Source organism: Lissotriton helveticus, chromosome 2_2, assembly GCF_964261635.1.
Source record: "Lissotriton helveticus chromosome 2_2, aLisHel1.1, whole genome shotgun sequence".
Lineage (NCBI taxonomy): Eukaryota > Metazoa > Chordata > Amphibia > Caudata > Salamandridae > Lissotriton > Lissotriton helveticus.
In genome coordinates, this window is record NC_136060.1 from 175,438,552 (window position 1) to 175,465,616 (window position 27,065).

Genomic DNA, 27,065 nt, shown 5'->3' on the forward strand with positions numbered 1-27,065 from the left:
CTGCAGGTTTTGAAAAGACTCTGAATGTGTGCTTGAACTGCCGTATAATTTTAAGAAGGAATTTACATGTTGAAAGAGGTCTGGTAAATGGATCAATGGGTAATGTTGTTGATTTTGTGAAATACAGAAATAGAGATGGAATTGAATTTTTAAAAATTAAATTTGATGGCATTGAGGAAGTACAGCTAATTGCTCGTTGTTCTGCTAGATTTTTGCTTGTAAAAGACTGATATGTTCGCCGTAAGCAGTTCCCTGTTTGCTTGGCATATGCGGTGACAATTCATAAATCGCAAGGTTTAAGTGTAGACACTGCATTGGTGAATATTGGCAGTTCTGTGTTCAAGGAGGGTATGGCATATGTGGCATTGTCACGAGTTAGAACTTTATCGGGATTGTACTTGATTGAGTGTGATGTCAGAAACATTTGTGCAGATCTAGATTGTGTTAAGGAATACAATAGGTTAAGAAGAGAGTATGCGCCACATTTGCCTCAGTTTCCTTTGTTTGAGAAACGTCTGGTAGGCCGGAAACGAAGAAATGAGAACAATACTGGGGAGGTTGTAGCAAAAAGACAAAAAGTGAATGAACCTAAAATTACAAGCAGAAACAAAGGATTCTGTTGAAGATGTTGTTGGTTTTCAGTTTGAAAACAGTTCTGGTGTCTACTGCTATGCTAATGTAGTAATTAATGTTTTGTTTTCTCTAAAAAATGTAAAAGAAGAGATTGTGGTCAATTCTGATCAAAGATTTTGCAGTTTGTTAAATTCTGTGTTAGAGAAATGTACCACTGATAGAAGAAACATAGAAAGTGTGTCTGAAATTAGAAATCTGTTAGATAGATGTTCAGGCCAAACACAATTCTCTCAAAATATTCAGCAAGATTGTCAGGAGTTTTTAATGTATATGCTTGATGTATTACATGCTGAAGGTGTAGATGTAGATCAGCTGTTTGGGCTTTCTTATCAATGGCAGCATGACTGCGATAACTGTATGGTATCAAGTACTACTAGTGTAGACTCAGAAAGATTTATATATTTAACTTTGCCAGACAGTAAATCAGTCTCCTTTAATAAGCTAGTAAAAGCTGCTAATCACAACATGGAGTGTAGCCAATGTAAATCTGAAATGATGTCCACATTATTTATACGAACATATGGCCAGTACGTCATTTTAATGTTCCAACGATGTAGGCCTGATGGAACAAAATTGACAACTTTAATAAAAAATTTTGTAGCTTCGCAGTTGTCAATATCAGGAAGGACTTTTGTAACTACAGCAATTATATATCATGACGGCCCTTCAATATCATCAGGACATTACACAGCTTATTTAAAGTCTAGAAATGGCTGGTCATTCTGCAATGATTCTGTTTTAATTTTCAAAAAAAAATTGCCGTATGACCTTAAAAACTCTTACCTGGTGTTTTTAAAACCAAAATTTTAGGAAAATAATCTCGGGATATGATCTGTGGAATTTCAAGAAGTTCTAATGGCTCCTACACAATTTGGCCTTGAGGATAAGTGTAGTTCAGAGACATAACTTCTAATCATAGGATTGGACATCATGGAGATGTATGTGCACTTTAAATGAGTTCAGAAAAACTGTTTTTCATAAGCTAATTGAAGCAGCCAATCAAAACATGGAGTAGAGGGAATGTAAGTCTGCAATGCTGTCTACTGTTTTACATTGCTTTGTGATTAAAAGTGATGTAGAGAATTAAATAATTGTAGTACTCAGAGGTAGTGTAAGTCTGCTTCATATTAAGCAGTATCAGTGTCATAGGAAATGTAGAACATGACTGAGCAAGAAGGGGAAGATATTACTATTCCAGGATTGTGAAAATGATCTTCAACATTTTAATTCTGAAAGTTGCGGAAATGCCAAATGATGGGATTGGCTTACAAGAAATCCAAGAGTTATACATATATCTGACTAGATTTGGCCTTGTGGAAAATAGTGGTAGAGAGCAAGAAGTCATTTATTGCATGTAACGTGTTTTTAAAAACGATGGAGGTTTTCTTTCAGAAAGTGGCGGGCTGAAAGTAATAACAGCACAAAAGAGTGTAAGCTGTTCATAGGACATCCTTGGACGTCATGGAAAGTAAGTTAACTTTAAGGAGTTCTGAATTTTAATTTCTGATGTTGTATGGGTTTTTTAAACACAATCATTTTGATTGTGTTTTTTTTTCCCCGCTGTTACATGATGAATACCTTCAAGTCACTGTTTTTAGTGAATTTTGATACATTCTGAGAACAGCAAAAATAAACCATTTAACATGTATAAATAATTCTGTACTGTTTGCATTTATGATGTATATGTAGAACTGTGTAGGAGGCATGGAGAAGGTGAGTTTTCTGTAAGTGTTAAATTTATTGTATGCAGTGCTGCACTTCTACGTATTCTTTCATATGCTGGACTACATCTGCACAATGAGATACCTAAGCAAAGGAAACACAAGTGATGTGATTGTGAAATGAGCAAAATAAATTGCACATATTTCAATTACATCACCTGTGTTTCCTATCATTACGAATCACATTGTGCAGATCAAGTTTAGGTCTGTCCAGGGAAACATAGGAGGTTTCTACTTTGTTGAAGAGTGCAGTGGACATGACTCACTTCATTAGTAGACTTTCACAGATATTATCTCCTCTGTACACTTCAACAAGTGTAAATCTCATCTTGAACTCTGAGTAGGCCTCACCTCAAACAAATCTCTGGATAGGAGACATGTTATTGGCATACTGAAGCGACACTTTTCTGAAACAAGAGCAATGCAAAAGATGCACCATGTTTTAAGATAGGCCTCACTTCATCTGCATCAAGATACTGTTAGTTTAAAATGTATATCTTTAGGATTGTGTAGAGGACCTGGAGAAGCAGAAGCTTCTGTCAGTGTCAAAGTTGTTGAAAAACTATTTGTCCTTCAATATTTTCCCTTGTCTTTTGTAATTTTTAAATACATATTTTAATTTTTTTCAAATGTTGGTTCTCTCTTTCACAGATTGAAAGTATAGAAATAAAATGTGATTAATTTAACGGCAATTACAAGGTAAATAGTTGTACTCTTTTCGTTACATTTCTATCACATTCACCTACTATTAGATCCACTGCTTCACTTCTTTAATCCTCAGTTTCCTGCCTTTGCTACTTTCCTCATTCCTTTCTCTATTACCTATTTACTCAACTCCTTCCACTCTTTTTCTCAGTCCCTCTGTTCTCATAGTTCCTCAGTCTTGTTCACTCACTCCATCTCTATTACTCTTAGTGTCTGTGAATTACTTTCCCAACTTTTTTTTTTGGACCGCTTCCCGGGAAGTTGCCCGGTTCGCAAACCAGCAGCGTTATGGCAGTCCACCATTTTGTGTTTCGGTCGAATCAAGATACAAGATGGAGGGCAAATAATGTTCAGAATGGGTAGAAGGGGGCACGGTAGATGTATCTTGACCCCCTTGGTTTTCTGAGGGTGGCTGAGGAGGACCATAGTTCTTCACTCTTGTTCACTCTCTCTGTTTCTATTAATGTCACTGTTTATGACTGATCAAAAAAATGTTTTTTAAAAAAGAACAGTAACTATAAGGGAAGGAAATAGACAGTTATGTTAAAAGAAAGACAGCTATAGGGAGTAAACTAAGGATACTGTTACCTACAATCCACTGCTGTTGATGTTACTGACCATGTCATGAATGATGTAATATGTGACATCAGCAGTGGATTGTAGGTAACAGTATCCTTAGTTTACTCCCTAGAGCTGTCTTTCTTTTAACATAACTGTCTGTTTGCTTACCTTATACTTACTGTTCTTTTTTTTAAAAAATATTTTTTTTGGTTAGCTTCCGGTACGCGTACCGGGTAGCGCTCCGGGAGCGAACTAAGAGAAATAGAGGTTGGCAGAGTTCCAAATATTCTACCAATTTTTTTATAATGGGGAGTTAGTTCTGAAAAGAACTTTTTTTTTAATGTTTTTGTTGTTTTATATTTTTTTTAGTATTTTTTGAACATTTTTTTACTTTTTTTGTATTTTCTGAACGTTTTTAAATTTTTTTGGGGTTTTTTTGGGGGGGGGGAAACAAAAACGATCCATTATAAAGGGCTCAACAGGAGCAAAAAAAAAAAAAAAGAATTTATTTTTTGGTGCGTTTCGTACAAACATTAATATGATTTTGAATTGCTCGCAAAATCAAAGTGATGCTACTTTCTCTGTAGCAGATGAAAGTGCCACATTCCACGCACACTTGCTTTACGTGCCCAAACAACATTTGGATGTTTGCGATCATCTCCCTCGCCTCTGGTCCCGACACCTCTGGAACCACCGATCTTCTTGCCATTGGGAGGGGATTTTGTTGTTGGTCACGTAGCTGGGCAGCACTATAATTATTTGGGTGCCACCTACTCATATGCCGATGCATAGTATGATTGCCATAACTGTATTTTTTATCAGTGCCCCTTGACAATCTATCACCGCATATGCGGCAAAACACGTAACGTGCATTCACTTTCTTTTGCCCCTCAGGAATTCTGTAGAATTGCCAGATATAATTCTCCTTTCGATTGTACCTCCGGGGCTCCTCTGGCAAAAACTCATGCTCTTCCTCCTCTTCCTGTTCTTGCAAAATTACTTCTGCAGGTGGTCCTCTCTTTCTTGGATTTGGTGGAGGTGGTGGGCTAGCACCAGCTGAAGCTACTAATGAAGCCATCTCAAAGTCTCAATAAAGGGTCTTTCTCTCACCAAGATGAAAGTCAGAGTGATGAAAGAAGGAGGGTTTTTCATCATTTGGGAAAAACAAAAGTTCTAAACCAATGAAAAGTGTCCATTTTAGATCACATGACCTTGTATTACATCATTAGGAAACCAAAAGTGAAATGAACCAATGAAAAGTGTTATTACCGAGTCACATGACCTGCTATGTTTACGTTACGCGGTCGGCGCCGCGCCGAGGATCGCTTCCGGTTCGCGTACCGCTGCGCTTCCGGGTACGCGAACGTAGCACGTAATATGACGTATTACGCGAGAACGCGAAACGTCATGCTGACGCGAAGCGTCACGATGTTGTTTTGTAACGCGAGAGGTGCGCAAAAGGAACGTTTACCAGTTCGCGTACCGGGTCGCGCCTCCGGATTGAGCTAACCGGTACGCGTACTGGGAGCGAAACAAAAAAAAATAAAAAATAAATTGTATAAAAAACATGTAAAAAATATTTTTCTTTTTAAAGAATAATACATTGTAAAGGTTTTGATATTAGCTATTAAAAAACCAATGAAATTCACTGAAAAAACCATAGGTTATAGACCATATATAGTTAGGAATTAGCATTTACAAAACCTTAAAAATTCACTGACAAAAACCATAGGTTATACACCATATATAGTTAGGAATTAGCATTTAAAAAACCTTATTTTACTCACACAAAACCAATGAAATTCCATATATAGTTAGTTGTACTAACTATATATCACGCACCCGCAATCCACTGCTGATGATGTCACATATTACATCATTCATGACATGGTCAGTGACATCACTGATGACATCACTGATGACATCTCAAATGACATCACTGATGACATCACTGATGACATCACTGATGACATCACTGATGACATTACTGATGACATCACTGATAAAATCATTCATGTGATAATACGATGAACCTCTTCAGACTCTAATATAACCTTAGATACACTCAGTGTAAACACAGACTCACAGATTGTCACTCATCCATGAAGTTACACACACACCTAGACAGTCATGCAAACAATCAATCACACCTCCGTTTCCTTAACTATACAGTTAAACACACCTTACTTATTCAAACATATACTAAAACATATTTACTCACTTATACAATCCTGGATACAAGTTCACAATGATCCATACAGCCACTCACACATTCACTGGCTCTTATGCACAGTTATTTATATATGTCAACTCTCACATATACTGTATTTTACATATGTACTTAATTTGACATGTAGCACTGAGATATCTATTCACTCACCAATACAGTCATGCACACAGTCAACCGCCCATACAGCTGTTTCCAACATGCACTTTTGAATCCATACATCTATGCACAGAGTCATACACTTCCCAGCCACCCACACACACACTCAGTCTCCCATACAAATGCTTGTGCAACCAATCAATAACCTATATAGTTACTCATATAGCTACTGATCAACACATGCAGCAGTTTACAGAACAACAGACATAATGATGCACAAATTAAGACAGTTTAGTCACTAACCCATGCACTCAGTGAGACACATTTAATCACTCACTCATACATTCAGTCATGCACCTACTAAATCCTTCGTCCAGACACTTATACATCGACTCATTCATAAATATGTAAGACATATTTTAACTTTACAGAAAAATACAGTCACTGGATTGTCATCAGTGATGTCATCAGTGATGTCATCAGTGATGTCATTTGAGATGTCATCAGTGATGTCATCAGTGATGTCATTTGAGATGTCATCAGTGATGTCACTGACCATGTCATGAATGATGTAATATGTGACATCATCAGCGGATTGCGGGTGCGTGATATATAGTTAGTACAACTAACTATATATGGAATTTCATTGGTTTTGTGTGAGTAAAATAAGGTTTTTTAAATGCTAATTCCTAACTATATATGGTGTATAACCTATGGTTTTTGTCAGTGTATATGTATATATATATATATATATATATATATATATATATATATATATATATATATATATATATATATATATATATATATACACACACATACACACATACACTTTGTACCTCAGCAAGGACGATCACAAGTGATACAAAATGTGCACCACAGGAAGGATTGTAGGGAAAGCTCACCTCATTGAAAAAGATTCCTCAGGACTGCCTGTCCAAAAGCTGCGTCATTCTTCGTAGAAGAATACAGGCAGTAGTGCTTCGTGAAGGTAGGGACTCCTGAAAATAGAGCCACTGACGATGCCACTGATCTTGTGGAATGTGCATGGACTCTCCTTTCGAGCGGTTTGCCCGCTTGATGGCAGAACTGAATAGCACTGGAGATCCAGCGAGAAATGCTGTGTTTGGACAGCGGAAATCCCTTCCGCGGGGCACTGTAGGGGACGAACAGTTATGAGGATTTCCTAAAAGGTTTAGTGCGCTCCAAATTGGACATTCAGAGGTGTCTAAAGTTCAAAGAATGTAAGGCCCTCTGCTGGAGTAGTATGTCGCGGGGGGAAAAAAAACCAAAAAAAAGTTCAAAATCATTGGTTCATTCAGATGGAACCTTCAGGATGAACTTTGGATTCGTCCGTAGGATCAAGACATCCCATTTGAATTGTAGGAAAGGCTCCACGATTGTCAGTGCCTGGAGCTCGCTAATCCTTCTGGCCGATGTTAATGCCAACAGAAGAGCTAGCTTCGAAGATAGGAATTTAAGGTCAGTTTTGTGAATGGGTTCAAACGGTGCTCCCATTAGCTGAGCCAAGACCAAATTAAGTTGCCAGACTGATGGAGGAGGACAGACTGGAGGAAAAACCCTGAACAGGCCTTTTAAGAACTGCTTGACAATCCTATCAGACCAAAGCGAAGGACCTGAAGACGCCCGTCTGAATCTTGAGATGGCGGCCAGATCAACTTTAACAGAATAATAAGCCGACCCAGATTTTGCAAACAGGATATATGGCAAAATCTGATGCGGAGCTAAAGTGCAAGGGTGAAGATGTTGTCCGACACCAGAGGCAGAACCTTTTCCATTTTGCCCTATAAGTTCTGTTCGTACTTGGAGCTAGAGCTTGAGACAAGATGTCCCTACACTCCTTGGTGAGGTTCAAATTCTGGAATTCCCTGTACTCAGGAGCCACGCTGTCAAGTGAAGCGAGCTCTGGTCCGGATGGAGCACTTGACCCCGAGACCTCGTCAGAGAAGGAACCAGTTGCAGGCGAATTGGATGGTCCTGAGAAAGCAGGAGGAGTTCCGTGTACCAGAACTGTCAGTGCAATCATGATCATTCTGCACGGCTCCGCCTTGATTTTCCTGATCAACCTCGGGATCAGGGGTATTGGAGGAAAAGCGTAAAAGAATGCGCAGTACCAGGCAATCAAAAGCGCGTTCCCAAGGACCCCGGATAGTGATCCCTGCTTGCATAGAATCGGCATTTGGTGTTCTCCGGAGTTGCAAACAGGTCTATGGTCAGGGTTCCCCAGACCGAGAACACCTCCTCCAGAATGGTTTGGTCTAGCTCCCATTCGTGACTGATCGGTTTCTGACGACTCAGCGCATCCACTGTTATATTGAGAGAATCTGCGAGGTGTTCTGCTGTCAGAGCAATATTGTGTCGCCCAAACCCAAATAACTTGAGCTTCTTTGGAGAGAATCTGGGATCTTGTCCCGCCCAGCTTGTAGATATAGTGCATGGCCGTTGTGTTGTCCGTCCGGACCAGCACTGAACGATTCTGAATTCGTGGCAGAAAAGCCTGCAAGGCTAATCGAATAGCTTTGAGTTCTAACAGGTTGATGTGGCACTTGCGTTGAACTGGATCCCAGTGACCGCTCACATGCAGTTCTTGGAGCACCGCTCCCCAGCCTTCTAAGGATGCGTCTGTGGTAAGAACCATGGGAGACGGCGGAAGTGTGAATGTTAATCCCTTTGCGTGTTGTCTTTCACCAACCAGCCACATGCTCTTTTCATTGCTGGTGTTACTGTAATCCTGTTGTCGAAAGAGCCCTCCACCTGGTACCATTGCTTGTCGAGCTGCTCTTGCAGTGGACGCATTCACAGCCTGCAATATGGAATCAATGGTATGCAGGATGAGATCGATCAGAGCAGGGATCGATCAGAGCAGGGACTTTTAGATCTGTACTGACAAGGATTTCCTCTTTAGCAAGAGGCAAGCCGATCGCATCAATTTGTTTTGACGTTCTTCCGTTGGGTAAGCCTTCAATGTTTCGTGTCCAGAATGGATCCCAGAAATCTTGCTGACCTGGATGGTTGAAGAACAGATTTGTCCTTGTTGAGCTGAAGGCCCAGGTGGTTGAACAGTTGGATGCAGGTAGTAATGGCCTTGGAAGTTCCCTGGAAAAATGGAGCCTTGACCAGCCAGTCGTCCAGGTATGGAAAAACTTCCAGAGATTGTTTGAGGAATGCTGCAACCGGAGTCAACACCTTTGAAAATATCGTTGGTGCAGACCGGAGACCAAAAGGAAGTACTTTGAACTGAAAATGGCTCTTGCCTACTGTGAAGCGCAAGTATTGTCTGTGAGCTGGATGTATCGGCACATGGAAATATGCTTCTAAATCCAGAGTCGCCATGTAGTCTCCTGGATTTAGCAGACTAAGAATATCCTGGAGAGTGACCATCCTGAAGGATAGCTTGATGAGATAGGTGTTGAGCTCCTGTAAATCTAATTTTGGCGCCATTTTTCTGTTTTGCTAACCAGGAAGAACCTGGAATAAAACCCTTTCCCCCATTTGTGAGAGAGGTACAGGTTCTATTGCCCCCTTGATGAAAAGCTGGTGGGCTTCGAGACGTAGCAGTCCCAGATGTTTCGACTCGTTGGCGCCTGGAGCTCTGTTTGGAGGAAGATGTTGAAACTCCAACGTGTGGCCACTGAATGATATTCAGGACCCACTGGTCTGATGTAATAACCTTCCAACTGCTCAGACAATGAGAAATCCTTGGCACATGAAAGTATGCATCTTGGAGGTCGATTGTGGAGAGGAACTCTCCGGGATTCGGGAACTGTAAAATTTCCAGCAAAGTCAGCATCCGAAATGTTTGGGACTTGAACTGGTTGAGGGCTCTGAGCTCTAGGATAGGGCGCCACTCCTGATTTTTCCTGATAAGGAAAAAGCGGGAATAAAAGCCCTTGCCTTGTTGTAATCAAGGAACCACTTAGACAGTCCCTTTTTTTATCATAACTGCGACTTGCGCAAACAGTTCCTTCAAAAGTGCTGGGGGAGGGCCAGAGGGTGGTAGAAAATTTGAGAAATTCGAGAGTGTATCCCTTTAAGATGACATCCAGGACCCAACGATCTGAAGTTATGTTAGACCAATTGCAGAAGTGTTGGGAAATTCAACCTCCAATTTTCAGAGCAGGAGAAGACTTGACTCGAGGCAAGTCACTGTTTTAGAGGTTGCACCACCTCTGTAGGTGGTTTTCCTTCTATAAGGCCTGGAATCGGATTGCCTATTCTGAGGTGGATAGGAGTAGCCCTGCTGGTTTTCACCATAGGAGCGATACTGGGAGGAGCCACAAAAATTGGAGGAAGTGCCTCTGCCACGTGCTCCACGAAAGGGCTGCTTCAGGTACTGGAGAGATCCCAGAGCACGAGCAGTGTCCGTGTCTTTCTTGATAGACTCTAAGGCGCCGTCCACATGCTTGCCGAAGATGGACTCTCCATCAAAAGGCAAGTCTAGCACTCTCGCCTGCACTTAAAGCCGAAAAGTAGTCGCCTTAAGCCAGCCCTGCCTCCTTAAGACTGCAGCACCTGCGAGCTGTCTGTGCCATTGATATCTCCTCTACGGGTTTCAGTCTATAATTTGAGGGTATTCTCTCCATCTTGCACGATCTTATGGGCTTCTGCCCTGGAGGATTCCAGAAGAAGGTCAACTAAAGCTGCGATCTCTGACCACATCTGGCGGTCGTATCGTCCGAGGATGGCCAAGGAGTTTGCCGCCCTAACTGTCGTGGCAGCCATAGTGGTGAAATTCTTCCCAATGGTATCTAGGCAGCGACCCTCCTGTTCCGGTGGCGAAGTCAATGGAGTTGCCGGGTTACGCAACCTCTTTTGAGCGGCCTGCGTAATAAAAGTCAGCCTTCGGTTGCGACACAAGGCATGCTGGTGAATCCACAGGCGCCTTATACTTCTGGTCAAGGCGAGGAAGCACGGCCAGGATGGAGTTAGGCAGTTCCATCAGTTTAAGTCCCTCCTGCCATATAAAGTCAATTATTGGAATGGTATGTACTTCCTTTAGAGGTTGATCCTTGAAGTCGTAAAGGAAACAGTCTTGCTGCTTGACATCCATGGGCAAATGAAAACGCTTCGCGGTTCTCACCATTAAGTTGTGGAAGCCCCCAATGTCCACTGGGGGAGAAGCAGGAGGAGACTGGTCTGGGCCAGATAATTGTCCCAATCTGCTAGGACAGCGTCGTCGTCCTGGTCCGTATCATGTCGGACAATATCAGTACCAGGATCTGGAAGAACTGGTGATCTTGCCTGAGCAACAGGAAGTGACTCTCGTGCTGGAGGAGGCGGAGTAGGAGAGGCCTGCGCAGAAGGTGGGAATTGACTATTATAATCATCCAACATGTGCTGAAGGTTCGATATCAAAGACACGTATCTGCGCCATAGGAACTTAGGGGTCAACATCAAGCTGGTCATCATGAACTGGGAAGAGTAAACGCCTGTCATCATTGTCCTCATACTCAGTCTTGATATTTAATATTGAGCTCTGAAGGACTTACTGCAGGACGAAAGGTATCAGCATAAGACCCATCAGAAGATTCCTCCTCTGCAGATGCAAAAAGTTGAGCAGGGGGGCCAGAACCACCTTGAAGAGGACTCAAAACCAGCAGAGCGGGACGTTTCACAATAGAAGCGGTCACCACAGTAAAGGTTGTTGCAGTCGACAGAGAATAGTGGCCAGTCGACAGTCCAGTCGACGAGCTCGTGGTGGAAACAGTCGATTGATTCGCCAATGTTGAACCAGGTGTCGACAAAGAAGCGTCAGCCGCCGACTTCTTAGTTGACGAGGAACTAGACGTCGACGAGGCTACAGTCGACGATGGTGGTAGCGTCGACGAGTGACGCGTCGACGAAGCCTTTGTCGACGAATGCTTCTCAGGTAAGGTAGTTGACGAGACTGATTTCTTCGCAGTCGACGAGATCTTCACAATGGAGGTTATAGGCCTAACCTCTTGGCCAGTCGTCAACGAGGAGGATGTAGTCGGCGAAAGAGCATGTCGTCGTCATTGTAGGCACAACGTTGACGGATCGTGTCGTAGTAGCTAGTCGACGAGCTGGCACTCGTTTTAGACTATGAGGGCACAGACTGGGACTGCAACACCAGAGAACCATGTCCCATAGGCGTAGAGGCCGGCAGATCCCGGGGGAGACTGACTTTGGAGCATCCACAAGCTTCTTCCTTTCGAGAAAAGGAGAAGGCATCCGTCTCCGACCCACACTTAAGAGAGGTCTTTGAATGGTAAGAAGACACTCCACATCAGATACAGGGTTGTCTGAAGTCTTCAACCTCTGTAGCCACAGAAGGAGACTGGTCTTAGTAGAAAAAGTTCTGCAAAACTTGCAGTTCCTCACCTCGTGTTCCGGGTACAGGCAATAAATCCACTTTTTATCAGGGTCCTCATGGAATAGTCAAACTTTTCCACAAGCAGAACAAGGTCTGAATAAAGATTTTTGTTGAAGACATTGTAGAAGATGAAAAGTTTGAAGATAGAAGAAACTGAGCAGAGCTCAGGGAGACTCCCTTCACACGACGTGCAGTAGAAAATATGAGTGCTTGAGCTTCTGAGAAGGTTCTAGAGGGTGCTGCAGCCTGATTGGCTGGAATGTGGACCATTATAATGACATGGATATGTTACTAAAGTGGATTCTCCCTTCACGTCTCTATGGGCCTATGTTGTTCCATGGTACTTTTAAATTTCTATTTATATCAATTTATATGTATATGCATGATGTGATATACAACTACTATTTTATGTACCGTGGGACTCCCACTTCGACGGGGAATTATTCAAGCATGTGAATCTATGAAAGACACCCTCATACTGGAGAATGAGAAGTACAATTGTAGTGTAGTTCCTATATTCCCAATAGGTTCCACGCATTGGAATATATTCTATTGATTTGACTTAGGACTTCGGTCGACTAGGTCTCTATCGAATATATTAGACTTAATTGTGAGTGCCAGCTAGCTCAGAGGTCACTAGAAACTCTCGAATTCAAAAGGGATTCGTTTGAAAACCGCATAAACATGACAACTTTGTTTTCCCAAGAATAAAACTGATCTTCAGAGTCGTGGAAACAATATATAGATATTTTACCGAGTCAATCGTGCATGCTTCGTTTCAGAGGTGCAGAGCAATAGAGACGGGTGTTTTCAATAAAAGGATTTATTGAACAGTCTTCTTTCTCACGGAAGTAAAGTGAACTGCTACAATCGTAATATGGCTGCAAAGTATAATGCGTATAGCAAGAAGAGTATTATAAAATACTGTAAAATCATTGTATGGTTTCCAAACCAAAGATAAATACATACATAAATACCAAAGGCTAAAAAGGACTCAACTGGTGCTTCTAAAACACGCCTACCCCAATGTACCCAACCGAAGTCTAGTACAAGGAAGGAGTGAGGTGTAGCATAGGTTTAGTTTTTCTTTTGCCAAGAATCTATCCAAGATGGCTTAGGGTCTAATCAGCTCCATACCATACCATAATGCCGATATCCACCTCTATAGGAAGGAAGGCCCCTTTCTCTTGCTCCCCTAAAGGGTACATTGATATTGAAGGGTCCCAAACGCCTTTGCAGTATTCATCTTTTTATCCTACGGCGCATATATGGAAAGTCAAGAATCTTATTTTGTACTTGTGGACTAAACAAAGTGGCCCGAGCCATCCTTGACGGCCCAACACTGCTGCATCTCCCAGTGACCTGAATGCTGTAGTGGTGATATCAATTGCACAATCTAGCCATCTCCGTGGCTGCTCTATTCTTGAAGATTACCTCCAATTTACAATCTTCAGGAAGTTGACCCACATACGAACCAGGTCACACCACATTGGACAATCACAACCTAGAATGGCAAGCGCATTGGCTGCTAAGACTATTAGAGTGGACATTGAAGAAAACGCTCAAAGCAGCTGCCTTCCCCATCTGGATGGTGTTGTGACTGGTGCAGATGGATTCTTGGACTCTACGCTGCCTGAGATTACAGAGTCCGGTTTGGGATGGCCCACCAGGTGCATCCTCCGGAGCCTTGTATTTTTTTTCTCCAATCTGGATAGTACTGGCGTCACTGTTGCTGGCATTTTCATGACAGTTCTTCAAATATGACTTAAAATAGGGATGGTATCGCTCCCACAGATGCTAGTTGTCATTGCCGCAGTAATCGGCGCAGTCTTCATAGCAGCTGAAAAAGTAGATGTAGTTACCCCCAGCATAGTGGACTGTTGTAGACAGCTTAACATACTGACAAACCTACAGTTTAATGACAAAGCCATCAGCAATGGTGTAGATGACTGATACTCCTGTTTAGAAGACTGGCAAACCTCTGTTCTACCAGTCTAAGGGCTTCTTCGTTGATGGTCTTGACGACTATGGACTTAAGCAACTGGTTTTCTTCAGGAGGCACAAAGAAAGGCTTCTTGAAGTGCCTTCCTTGAGGAGATGTAGTAGGCTCGTAACTAGCCTTTATTTTCTGTCACTCGAAGAATGTCCTCGTCTCCTTTTCAGGTTTGTGTAGAGATGGGACTGTCCATGGTAAGTCTGAACGCTTTCTTTGGACACTGGCAAGACTATTGTTTGAGGTGGTCCCCTCTTACGGAACCTTCTGGATGAAGGCGCCACACTGTCCTCACTCGAGATCACTTCTTTTCTGCCTTTAAGTTTTTGGAGCCATATAAGGTGCCCTGCATGTTCCCCTAAAGTTTTATTAGAAAAGGTATGACATACCTTACACCCCTCTGTAATTCTTGCCTGTGTCCCAACCATAAGGCAGTCACTGTGAGGGTATTCTGTATGAAGTCTTTTCTTGGACCAGGTGGCACAGGCTCTAGAAAGACTCAGACACGGTTATACCAGAATCCTGTAAGTCAGTACTAAAGATGGAATTGCAGTAGAAAATGTTGATTGAAGCAAAAAACGGTCAGAATTCATTGAAGCTGCGCAGACTTCAGAGAAGACTCCCTAGCACATGAGGTAGAAAAATCGGAGGGTCTAAGGTTCAGAGGAGTGTTCTAGAGGATGAGAGGTCCGGATTAGTTCAGGAATGTATTTTGTTCTCTTTTACAAAACAATGGAGATATGTTGTGAAATGGGCCTAGGCCCACTTTATGCTTTGTGTTAACATTGCTATTTTGATGTACCGTGTACTCCTATCTCGACAACCAGGAAAGATTGAAGCATGTGAATCTATATAATTTTCACTACTGGAGTAAACAGTTTTGAGTGGTCAGAAAACCAACATGGGAATCAAAGCTTTAGAACTGCCTTAAAGGACACAGAACGTATCAATACTCATGCATAGGTGTAGCACTATTTCAGGCTTTGCTCAGTCACTTTAAGGGTGGTATGAAGTTTCCAAGGAGCAATATAGTGCTACATTAGTACATGTGGAGTACTGCTGGGAAAATATATGTATCCATTTTGTCTCCTGGGAATACTCTATAGGTGAGTACTATGCTGTTTGAAATCATCAAAAGTATAAAAAAAAGCAAAGCAAGTAAAATTTCTAAAATCAACTCGTATGCTGTTTAAATTGAGTAGAAAGTGCACAATGCCTATAGTTAAGTTTGGTTCACACTTCGAATAATGGCTTTAGGGAAAGGGCAGGGATGTTAAAATACATAGTTCAACAGACATAGTAAAGGAATGCAGTACTGTCAGACTGAAAAGTTATTAGCATTACCTGGCAAACACCCTCTTCAGCAATTCCATCATGGGCTGCTTGAATAGCCTAGAAGTCAAAATCTATATTAGTGCCTGCATTGTTTGATTCCTTCAAATAAAGCATTCAAAATTTCAACTCAAAACCAGCAGCTGACATACATAAAGCATACAGCTACTAAAAAGTACCCTTTCCACAAGAGAAGTACTCTTATATCACTTCCTACGTAGCAATCCCCAGATGCAATTCAAATATACACATCTACTATAGTCCAAGACCCACAATGCCAAAGTAATTAGATGGGTACTTATCTCCATATGATCTGAGAATGTTAGAGTTATCCCAGTACTCGAAACAAAACCATAAACTTGCCGGTAACTGTAGTTCTCCAGTATGGGCATTTAACAGATTCACATGCTTGAATCATTACCCACCAATGTGGAGTCCCACAGTACCATAGAAAGCAATAGTGAAGAAACCTACAGAGGTTAATGTTAAAGATATTCACCATTAGCTTATTCACTTCATTAAAAAACACAGTCTAGCTAATCAGGCAAATGACCCCTTAAGAACCCACAGAGGTTCCAGTCTCAGATTTGCGAGCACAAGTGTGAGGTAGAAGTGAAGGGAGAGGAGAGCCTCTGTGGGGAGGAAGGAGAGTCATGTGAATTTATGAAAGATGTTAATACTGGAGAACTACAGTTACAGGTAAGTAACTTATCTTCTCCAGTATTAGATCTTTAATAAATTAATTTGCTTCAATCATTATAGTCAGCAATTGCAAATATAAACATTAGCGTTAAAGCGGATGGTGGGAGAGAATTCAAATTGGCTCACCCCACTGAAATAGATAGAGTAATACGGCTTGCCCCAGGTCCACATTTAGACACATTTACCCAGCATTACTGCCTGGATGTTGCTGTTGGACCATGTTGCTGCCCGGCATATCTGCTGAATACACCAGCAAACCGGTGTGCTTTTAGAAAGAGCTCTTGTAGAATGAGACAACTTTATTTATTATTATTATATTATTTAAGCTTATAGAGCGCGACAGCTACCCGTGAGGGTCTCCCGGCGCTAAGATACTGCAGCTAACAAGAGAAGGTTGGCCAAATAGTTATAGATCGAAAAGCCAGGTCTAAACGGCTTTTCGAAAACATAATGCTGTCTTCAGACCGGATGGCCAGAGGAAGGGAATTCCACAACTTAGGCCCCTAATATAAGAAGGAGCGACCTCCCATTCTGGAGAGCTTAATACTGGGGACAAAGAAGAGGCATTGAGAGGAGGAGCAGAGGGAGCGGGAAGGAGAGTAAGGTTTTACTAGGGTCTGTAGATAACTTGGAGCCACCTTATGCCTGATCTTATGCATGTGAGGGCCTTGAATTTCACTCGGTTCTCGACCCTCGGCCAGTGTAGATACCGGAGGCGGTTGGATATATGGTCAGTTTTGCGGCAGCCGCTGAGAAGGCGCGCTGCAGCATTTTGGACTAGTTGCAGACGTCGAGTGACAGCCTTGGCTGCCCCCAGGTAGAGTATGTTGCCATAGTCCAACCTGGAGGCGACCAAGGCACCCACCACCGTCCTTGTGTCATCAGGCAGCATCCACAAGATCTTGCGAAGCAAACGAATAATGGTGAAGCATGTAGCAGATACTTTGCTGACTTGACATCGCATTGTCAGGCCCTTGTCCATGACAACACCCACATTTCGTACCTGCTCCACTGGTACAGGGAGGGGACCTAGGTTTGCTGGCCAGTGTCTCGAGGTCCACAGTTTTGGCTTCTGTCCTAGGACAAGGACCTCCGTCTTCTCGCCATTCAGTTTGAGGAGGTTGTGATTAATCCATTTTGCTATTTCTCCAAGACCAAACTGAAGGCGGGAGGAGGCCTCGCCACTGTTCGTAAGAGAGAAGATGACCTGGGCGTCGTCGGCATATGTGAATACCGTAAGGCCGACATCATCAGCTATGTGAGCTAACGGGAAGACAAAGATTAAAAAGTAAGGGACTGAGAATAGAACCCTGAGGGACACCATGGCGCTGTAAATAGGTATTAGAAGTAGCAGACTGGGAGAAAATTTGAAAAGTGAGTTTAGAAAGGAAAGAGGCCAACCAGTCCAAAGCTAGTCCTTCCACGCCCATGGCAGCTAAGGCGTCAAGAGGGATTTTGTGGGAGATGGTATCAAACGCCACGCTGAGATCGAGTAGTATCAGCGCGGCTGTTTCACCATTGTCGATCAGGGACCGTAGGTTTTCAGTAACACCTAGAAGAGTGGTCTGTCGAAAAGCCTGGCCGGAAACCTGACTGAGGGATGAAGTAAGTTATTTGAATTCACATGCTGGGTAAGATGAGAGGATGCGACGCTCCAGGACCTTGGAGAAAGCAGGTAACAATGAGATTGGGCGGTAATTGGCAAGAAGTTCGGGATCGGCGGGTGGCTTTTTTAAAAGTGGCGTGAAGTGTTTTCCTGCTTTTCCATGGCAGAATTGAAGTGGTCAAAATCATCCCGCTATAGTTTGCTTTGACATTGGACATACTATCCTTAAATTTATGTAGGCCACAAATAACTGATCTAATTTCCGAAAGTAGTGTTCTGTGCATGAACATTAATAGATGTATAAAATTCTATTAACGACACTCCCTCCATCCATCCCTCTCAATTCTTTCGATATTTGCAACTGCGTCATTCCCTTCACTCACACATTACAGATGGCACGTCCCTGCCCAAATATAGCCCATCCGAGGCGCAAGTTCTGACTGGGGATATGGGGAGAGGTGGAGTCTCTGATTTATCGTTACCTCACTAACAATACCCCTAATTCCCTTTCCCTAATCCACGAGAAGTGGGAGGGTTGGCTTGGGCCTCTGGAGGATGAGGACTGGCGGGATGCCCCGATGGCCCCCAGGACGATTGTGGTATCGGCGAGGCTCCGCCTGGTCCAAGTCTACTTCCTGCATACCTTACAACCGTGCATATCTACCGCGCTGGACTTCGGCCTGACTCCCACTGCCCCCGCTGCTCCCAACCCCACGCAGATTTTTACCATATGGTTTGGTTGTGTGCTGTGATTCAGAGATATTGGGAATCTTTAACTCAAGAGCCGACAGGGGTCCTAGGTTGGAGGTGCCTCTTGATCCCATCCATGTTCGGCTGGGCGTCACCGATGGATTGGACGGCTCCAGGGCTGAGAAGCTCTTCCTCAACACGGCATTGGTGGTCGCCAAGAGGGACATTGCCGCGCATTGGCTGGACACTGCTTCTCCCACTCTAAGACGCTGGCGTCGGGGGTAGATTAGTGCGCTGCGCAGGAGCGGCCTTTATATGTAGCCAGGGGGTGAACTGAGAAATTGCCGCATGAGGGGTAAATGGGTCGGGGTACTCTATTGAGATGGTGTGGTCCGCTCTTCGGATTCATGTGGATAAGCTATTGATTTCTTTATGCAATCTTGCTGTCACTGATGCGTTTTCTCCCCATTCTGAAAATGTACACTGTGGCTCTGAATGGTGCGGTTTGTTGTTCTAACCAAAACTCAATAACATTGGTTGTAAAAATAAAAATTCTATTAACACAGATCTGCAAATATTGGAGGATTGGGAAAAATATCCTTAATATTATGGGCTCATTAAGGTGGCATTCCGAAGGGATCTGTGGTATGAACCTGGGTTTGGATCTCAACATGGCATTGTCCGTGTGACCTGAATGAACGGTTCCTTTATGGTAAATGCTTGAATATCACCAAGCCTTCTAGCAGATGTTGGGGTCAGAAGTATTAGTCTTCCATGCAAGATGTTTTAAGTAGGGTTTGTGGATTGGTTCAAAAGGCGCTCTCATTGACTTAATACTACATTGAGATTCTAAGTCGGGGAAATTCCCTTATGGGAGGAAGGACTCTAAAAAGCTCCTTGAGGAACTGTTGAAGGGTTCTTGCAGATCAAAGAGAAGGTAATTTACCGGAGCTCAAAAAGCAGGATATCGCTGCTAGATGCATCTTATTTGATGTGTGCAAGACGAAATTTAGCCAGATTTATAAGTTGGTAGGATCTGTTCTGGGTCGTGGAAATGCAGAGAGTTTCCACTTAAGCTTCTACGTTTTATTGGTGGTGTCTTCTCTGGCCTTCACCAGAAACTCCCTGCAGCCTGTGGGGATATTCATATTCTCAAATTTAATGAACTCATGAGCCAGGCTGACAAATGTAGAGAAATTGTGAATACCTGGCCGTTGTTTGCGAGTAGTGCTGGAAAGGGCATCTGTTGAACGTGTGGCTGTTGCCAAAGGTGCTCTGCAAGCCAGAACAGTCTGGGTCATCTTGGAGCAATGAGGATGATCCAGATTTGTTATTTTTCTGGGAATTATCCGGATTCATGGAATTGGGGAAAGTATGCAAAGATTTAACCATCTGATCAAAAACGCATTCCCCACAACCCCTCCTGGGGTGAAGGCAGCTTGCAGAATACTGGAAGTTTCTGTCCATTGTAAGCAGGTCCATATTTGGCTTGCCACAGTGAGCAAAGAGTTTGTAGAAGAAAACCAGTTACTTACCTGTAACTTTAGTTCCCCAATATTGGTAACTTTCATAGATTCCCATGCTTTTGTATCATTCCCCGTCATCGGAATGGGAGTCTCGGTAACAAAAATAACAGCAGTAGGTACAAAAGAGAAAGAAAAAGGCCTAGGCCTCATTCCCTTTTGTAGCATATCCACCTCTTTGTGTAAAAGAGACCAAACTAGGCATCAGCCAATCAGAAGAGCCTCACCCCTTAGAACCCTCATGAAGGAACCTCAGAGCCTCAGATTTACGTAGCCGTTGTGTAACAGTCACCATATCTGCTGAAGGCTGAGTTTTCCCCAGGGAGGTGGGTGGGCGCATGGGAATCTATGAAAGTTACCAATACTGGGGAACTAAAGTTACAGGTAACTTGTTTTCTTGCCCCAGTAAGGAAACGTTCATAGATTCCCATGCTTTTTTATCAGAGTAGCAAGCAGTTAGCAATAAAGAACACATTGTGTCATAACATACATTGCAATAGCCAACATGACAGATACAAAATGTGCAAAGTAACGGAAGGTGGGATAGAACGGAAAGCTCACCAATTAGTGGAAGAGGTTCCTCAGGACTGCATGGCCCACAGCCATATCTTGTTGTAAGGATTCCAAGCAGTAATGCTTAGTAAAGGTGTGGACGCTGCTCCAGGTAGCTGCTCTGCAAATGTCCTTAATCTGCACACCCACTAAGAGGGCTGTTGAAGAAGCCACTGATCTTGGGGAATGTGCTCGAACCCTGCCAGTCAGTGGTTTACCTGCTGCAGTATGGCAATGAAGAATGGCACTAGAAATCCATCTTGCAATCCCCTGGTCTAACCGAGCCTTGCTCGGCCCACCAAAAGCAACGAATAATTGGGAGTATTTCCGAAATCCTTTGGTGCGATCCAAATAGAATTTTAAACATCGTTGTACATCCAAAGAACGTAGCCGGGTGAGGAAAGCAAGCCTTAAGAGTAACCGGCTCATTCAAGTGGAAGTCAGAGGGTACTTTGGGTATGAACTTTGGGTTAGTTCTCAAGATAACTGTTCCTTTTGAATTTTAGAAAAGGCTCTTGGCTCGTGAGAGCCTGCAATTCCCCAATACATCTTGCCGATGTGAGGGCAAGGATAGCCAATTTCCATGAAAGGAACTTCATGTCTGATCGATGAATTGGTTCAAATGGGCTTTTCATGAGTTGAGTGAGGACTAAATTCAGGTGCGGAGGCCTCACTGGTGGATAGACCCGGAACAAGCCTTTTAGAAATTGCTTAATCCTGGAAGACCACAACGAAGGCCTAGACTCAGACCGTCAGTACCCTGAAATTGCCGCCAAATGAACCTTTAGAGATGAATGGGCCAGCCCCGACTTAGCCAAGGACAAGAGATAAGGCAGAAGCTGATGAGGTTTTGAAGAAAATTGGTAAATTCTCACTCTTGCACCAAATGCAAAATCTCTTCCATTTGAGGCGGTAAGTCTTGTTCGTGGAAAGAGCTCTCGCCTGGGAAAGGACTTCTTTAATTTCCTTAGAGATGGGGAGATTCATAAATTCTCGCTGCTCAGGAGCCATGCTGTCAGGTGTAATGACTGGATCTGGATGCCAAATATGTCCTTCGGACATTGTGAGAAGGTCTGAAATAGTCCTCAAGGGGAGAGGAGGAGCTAGCGACAGATGGAGCTCCGTGTACGATTTATTTATTTATGAGATTTTATATAGCGCGAAGTTTACCTAAAGGTGTCAGAGCGGTTTACATAAGGACCAGTTGAAAAACATAAGGACTTAGGATTACATGCGTTACATAAAGGTTCAAAACAGAAAAAAATTGCAAATGTACAAGATGTAAAGTCACAAGGAGATACAAATGGATATACTCTAAGAAGTCACATAGGAATGGTAGATAGTACAAAGGTCTACTGCATATACTAGTGATTAGAGATCTCTAGAAACAGAAAAGCAGAGTTCCATAAGTGGGGTCGGAGGGGGATGCAGTCACAGCACAAATGGAGGGGGGAGGGATGCAAGGGTATGGAGAAAAGGCAAAGCAGAAAAGGGAAGAAACATTTGAGGATCAACGGGGAAAAGGGTTAAAGGACGAGGGAATGGATGGAGGGTCAGTCCATAGAAAAGTGTCCGAAATCAGCAGCAACATGGCCGCCAGGACAAAACAAAAAGTAAAGAAGTCCAGGAGAGAAGGTGGTGGTGGTGTGGTACGGCTGCCCGTCACCCACCAGCAGCATGTTGCCCAGGTGGCCATGGCATGGTGGGTGGTCGTCGGGTGGGCACCTCACATTAAGGCCAGAACTGTCTCGGCCAAGCAGGGGCTATCAAGAACATCCAGCATGGTTTCACTTTGATCTTCTTGATAAGCCTCGGGATCAGTGGCATGGGGTAAGGCGTAGACAAATGTACTTTATCCTCGGTGGTGAAGCCTGCTTGCATAAGACTGGCATTTCTTGTTGGTCGGCATGGCATAGAAATGTAAATGTAGTACTTTTATAGTGCACAAATCGACCCATGAGGGTATCTCGGCACTTGTACGCATACCGCTGTGGAACCCTTACTGGCTTTTCCCTGTGAGGTGCCCACTCCTGGGCACCCCCAAGGTGAAGCCAGGCCTCCTAGCGTTGTTGGGGCCGTTGTGGCGATTGCAACTCTGGGCAATAGCTTGCTTAGAGTGGGACCCATGATTAGAATGGGCACCGAGGCGAGAATTATCAGGTCCGAGGAAATTGATCCGTAGACCCGCCGAGGTGGGAATTGAACCCTGGTCCCGGGCTAGCCCTCTGCATCAGGGTCTGCCGCTCTAACCATTGAGCCACACTTCTCCACTATTGCAGGTCTGCCCCACTAGCGGAAGACCTCTTCCAGAACTCACTTGTTTAGCTCCCACTCGTGACTGCGGATAACCTGCTCAGTCAGTCTGCATTCTCGTTTAGAATTCCTAGCAAGTGTTCCATTTAGAAAATCCTAAAGACAAAGACTTGCAAACACTTATTGCCGACTTGCTGGCTGCTGGTCTAATACAACGCGTTTCCAGTTCCACCCATAGAGCAGGCCACACTTTGGATGGGCTATTTACAAATAATTCTTATATCACTTCCCCAATAGTAATTCCGCTTACATGGTTGGATCATTCAGCTGTGAAATTTACCATTCTAATTGCGAAACACAAAAACTTACACCCTCCCAACGGTCTCCGGGTCCTTTGCCGTGACTGGAAGAATATTGATTCTACTTTACTTCAAACTACCTTGGAGGCTACGAGACCACTAAACACAGCAGATCCGCACATAGCCTCTAAAGACTATGGTCAATGGCTGAACAACGCCTTCGACCTGTTAGCACCTGCTAAAAACTTGCGGCCCAATCGCATAAAACCTTCTGCCCCTTGGTGCTCGGAACCCCTAAGATTAGAAAGACAGATGCCGTAATTTAGAGAGACGTGGCGCACTAAATACGACAACGACAGGGACACTTACAAACAAGCTCTGTCAAGTTACAGAAAGCTTATAACTATAGAAAAATGTAAATTCTATAGTAAACAAATAGAGTCATCCCAAAACTCGAGCAAACAATTTTATCAAGTGGTATCAAAACTTGCCAATCCACCTGCATCTGTCACAACTGAGACTTCCCAAACCTTCTGTAACAACGTCGCGGACTTCAAGGCAAAAGTTAAAGATATTTCTCCAATAAAACGGTCACCGAGCCATCCAGCCTGAATAATGGGGTTATACTCCCCAACTCCACTTTGGAGGAATTTAGTCCGCTATCTCAACTCTATATAGGAGAACTCATGAACTCAGGATCCATGCCCACCAACAGTTCTTAAATCTGTATCCAACTCCATAGCTAAAGTTTTTACTAACATCTGTAATTCCATGTTTCAAACGGGGGATTATCCTTCGATCTGGAAAAAAGCCATTGTAAAACCTTTATTAAAAAAACCAAACCTCAATCCATCAGAGCCCAAAAGTTATCGCCCCATCGCCTCTCACCCGTATCCATCTAAAATATTTGAAAAGGCAATGAACATCCAGCTGGCCAATTACATCGACCAGAATGACATACTGGACAAAACCCAATTTGGGTTCAGGAAGGGCCACGGGACAGACTGCTCTGATAAAGGCGGCGGAGGAGGTCAGAATGATCATGGATCAAGGTGGCGCGGCGGTCCTGATATTAGATCTGTCTGCAGCTTTCGACACGGTCGATCACACCATCCTGATCGACCGTGTCGCTGCCATAGGCATTCAGGGTAAAGCCAAGGCACTTCTGGCCTCGTTCCTTGCTGACAGAGCAGTCAGTGAAGATGGGGAGTTTTTACTCACCCGTTTTCTCTCTGCCGTGTGGAGTCGCCCAGGGATCCTCGCTAAGTCCAACACTTTTTAACATCTACGTGTCGGACTTGGCGAGGGTCATTAAATCATATGGAATTGGGTTGACCTCATACGCCGATGACACCAAGTTGGTCCTGGCGATACATAAAAATGGAGGAGCAGTGGCTGCGAATTTCCAGGAGGGTATGAGAGCTATCAGTCTGTGGATGGATCAGAACTGTTTAAAGTTAAATTCAGACAAGACGGAGGTCATGATATTTGGTGAACTGACCCAGTCTTGGTCCCCAGTATGGTGGCCTTCCGATTTAGGCATCCCGCCAACACCAGTTCCCAAGGTTAGAAACTTGGGGGTTCTATTTGACAAGTTAGCATTTACCAGTCATACTAACGCAGTAGTCTCAGCCTCCTACACGCTGAGAATGGTGAAGAAACGGTTACTGTTTCTCCCTTCTACAGCGGGTAAAACCCTTATGTCCTCCTTGGTATTGTCCAAGGTGGACTATTGTAATGGACTGCTGCTAAACACCCAAGAGCAAGTTTTTAACAAACTACAGCTGGTTCAAAACGCAGCTGCAAGAATTTTGACCAGTACCCCCAAGTTTTCTTCTATCTCACCTGTTATTCGTCAACTTCACTGGTTGCCGGTGAGAAGTCTATGAAGTTCAAGGCCTTGTGTATCACGTACAAAGCTATGAACGACATAGGACCAGAGTTCTTAAAAAAGGCCTTGAGTGTATATACGCCTAACCGAACTTTACGGTCCTCCTCATCCCAGCTTCTCCAAATCCCACGGACAAAAAAACTACATGGGGAGATAGACATTTTGTAGTTGCAGCATCCAAATTATGGAACTCACTACCTGATCACATCAGACTCAGCCCTTCCTTGTTAATATTTAGGAAACAGGTGAAAACTTGGCTTTTTATTCCGTAACACTGACAAGGATCCTCTCTGCAATTGTAGGTATCAGCGCCGAGACACCAATCGGTATTTGTGCGCTATATAAGTTTTATAAATAAATTCTGCCTGCAGCGACATCCCGCGAAGGATCGCCCATTCCCAGATCTCTTGAGCTTCCTGCAACAACGGGAGAGACCTGGTTCCTCCTTCCTTGTTCACGTAATGCATGGCTGTGGTGTTGTCCGTCATGATGAGAACTTGCAAAGCTTGTAGGTGAGGGAGAAAGGCTTGTAGAGACAGTTTTATTGCTCTACGCTCCAAGAGATTGAAGTGGAGCCGACGATCGTGAGGAGACCAATGGCCACTGACATGCAGGTCTTGCATCACCGCTCCCCAACCATCCAACGACGCATCCGTTGTCACTACTTGAGGAGACGGATCGCTTACGAAGGATAGACCTTGGGACAAGTTTCTCTGGTCTGTCCACCACAGGGCCACTCTTTTCATTGTCGGAGTGACGGTCACCTTGTCGTCGAATGATCAGTGAATCTGTTTCCATTGGATGTCCAGTTGCTCCTGAAGAGGACGCATTCGCAGTGAGGAATCAGAGGTATGCATGATGAAATTACCCCCAGCAGAGATTTGTAGCGGCGTACTGAAAGACACCTTTTTAAGTCCAGAGCCATGGTCTGCAGTTTCCCACCTTTCTAGGGTTGGAAAAGCTTTTGAGAGTTTTGAGTTCAGGATGGCTCCCAGGAAACGTGCCTTCCTGAATGGGACCAGAGATGATTTGTCTTTGTTCAAAGGGAGTCCTAGATTTTGAAACAGGTTTGAACATGCCTGAACAGCGTCCCGCGCTGCTTCCCTGGACGGGGCCTTCAGCAACCAGTCGTCCAGTTAAGGGAAGACTTGAAAATGATTTGTTCGCAGGAATGCCGCTTCTGGCGCCAGCATCTTCGTGAAGATCCTCACGGCTGAGCAAAGACCAAAGGGTAAAACCTTGAATTGAAAGTGGCTCTTGGCTACTGTAAATCGTAGAAACCTTCTGTGTGCTGGGTGAATTGGTACATGAAAGTACGCATCTTCGAGAGAGCATGGCCATGAAATCCCCCGGATTGATCAGCCGCAGGATGTCTTGAAGAGACCATCCAGAAAGACAGGGAGGTGAGATACGTGTTGAGCTCCCCGAGATCTAAAATGGGGCGCCATCTCTAGCGTCTTCCTTACCAGGAACCGGCTCTATAGGCCCCTTCAGGGGCATTTGATGAACTTCGAGCCGCAGAAGACGCAAGTGTTTTGATGGAATGGCTGCAGGGGGCTTGCGTGGTTGAATTTGAGTGAATTCTAAGGTATGGCCCTTTCGAATGAGCACTCAACGGTTCGATGTTATCTTGGACCAATTTTGAAGGTATTGGGATACCCTGACTCCCACCGATTACTTCCTGGAGGAGGGCAACAAAATTAACAAGAGGAGAGAGGGTTCACCGGTGGATTCGTACCCCCTGGTCAATAGTTTTTTAAACAAGAATCCACTTAAGGAAGGGTTTCCCTACATTAGTGGGGAACACCCTGTGTAGTAAAATACCCCTCACACACCAAAAGGACCCTTGGTGTCGTGCTTCATCGGGGTCTTCCCACCCCTCTACGGGATGCGGCGTGCTGAGACCAGCGACTGCGCGGAAGC

At 43.8% G+C, this 27,065-nt stretch overlaps 1 protein-coding gene across 2 annotated transcripts in view; it reads right to left on the reverse strand.

Annotated features, from left to right (window-relative positions):
- The window catches only part of UCHL1 (ubiquitin C-terminal hydrolase L1), a 464,331-nt gene that overhangs the window by 240,050 nt on the left and 197,216 nt on the right, over positions 1-27,065 (reverse strand). For both annotated transcript variants that reach the window (XM_078678272.1, XM_078678270.1), the window contains exon 4: positions 15,639-15,686. In XM_078678272.1, the coding sequence (XP_078534398.1) occupies positions 15,639-15,686 (48 nt within the window). The remainder of the gene's footprint in view (positions 1-15,638; positions 15,687-27,065) is intronic.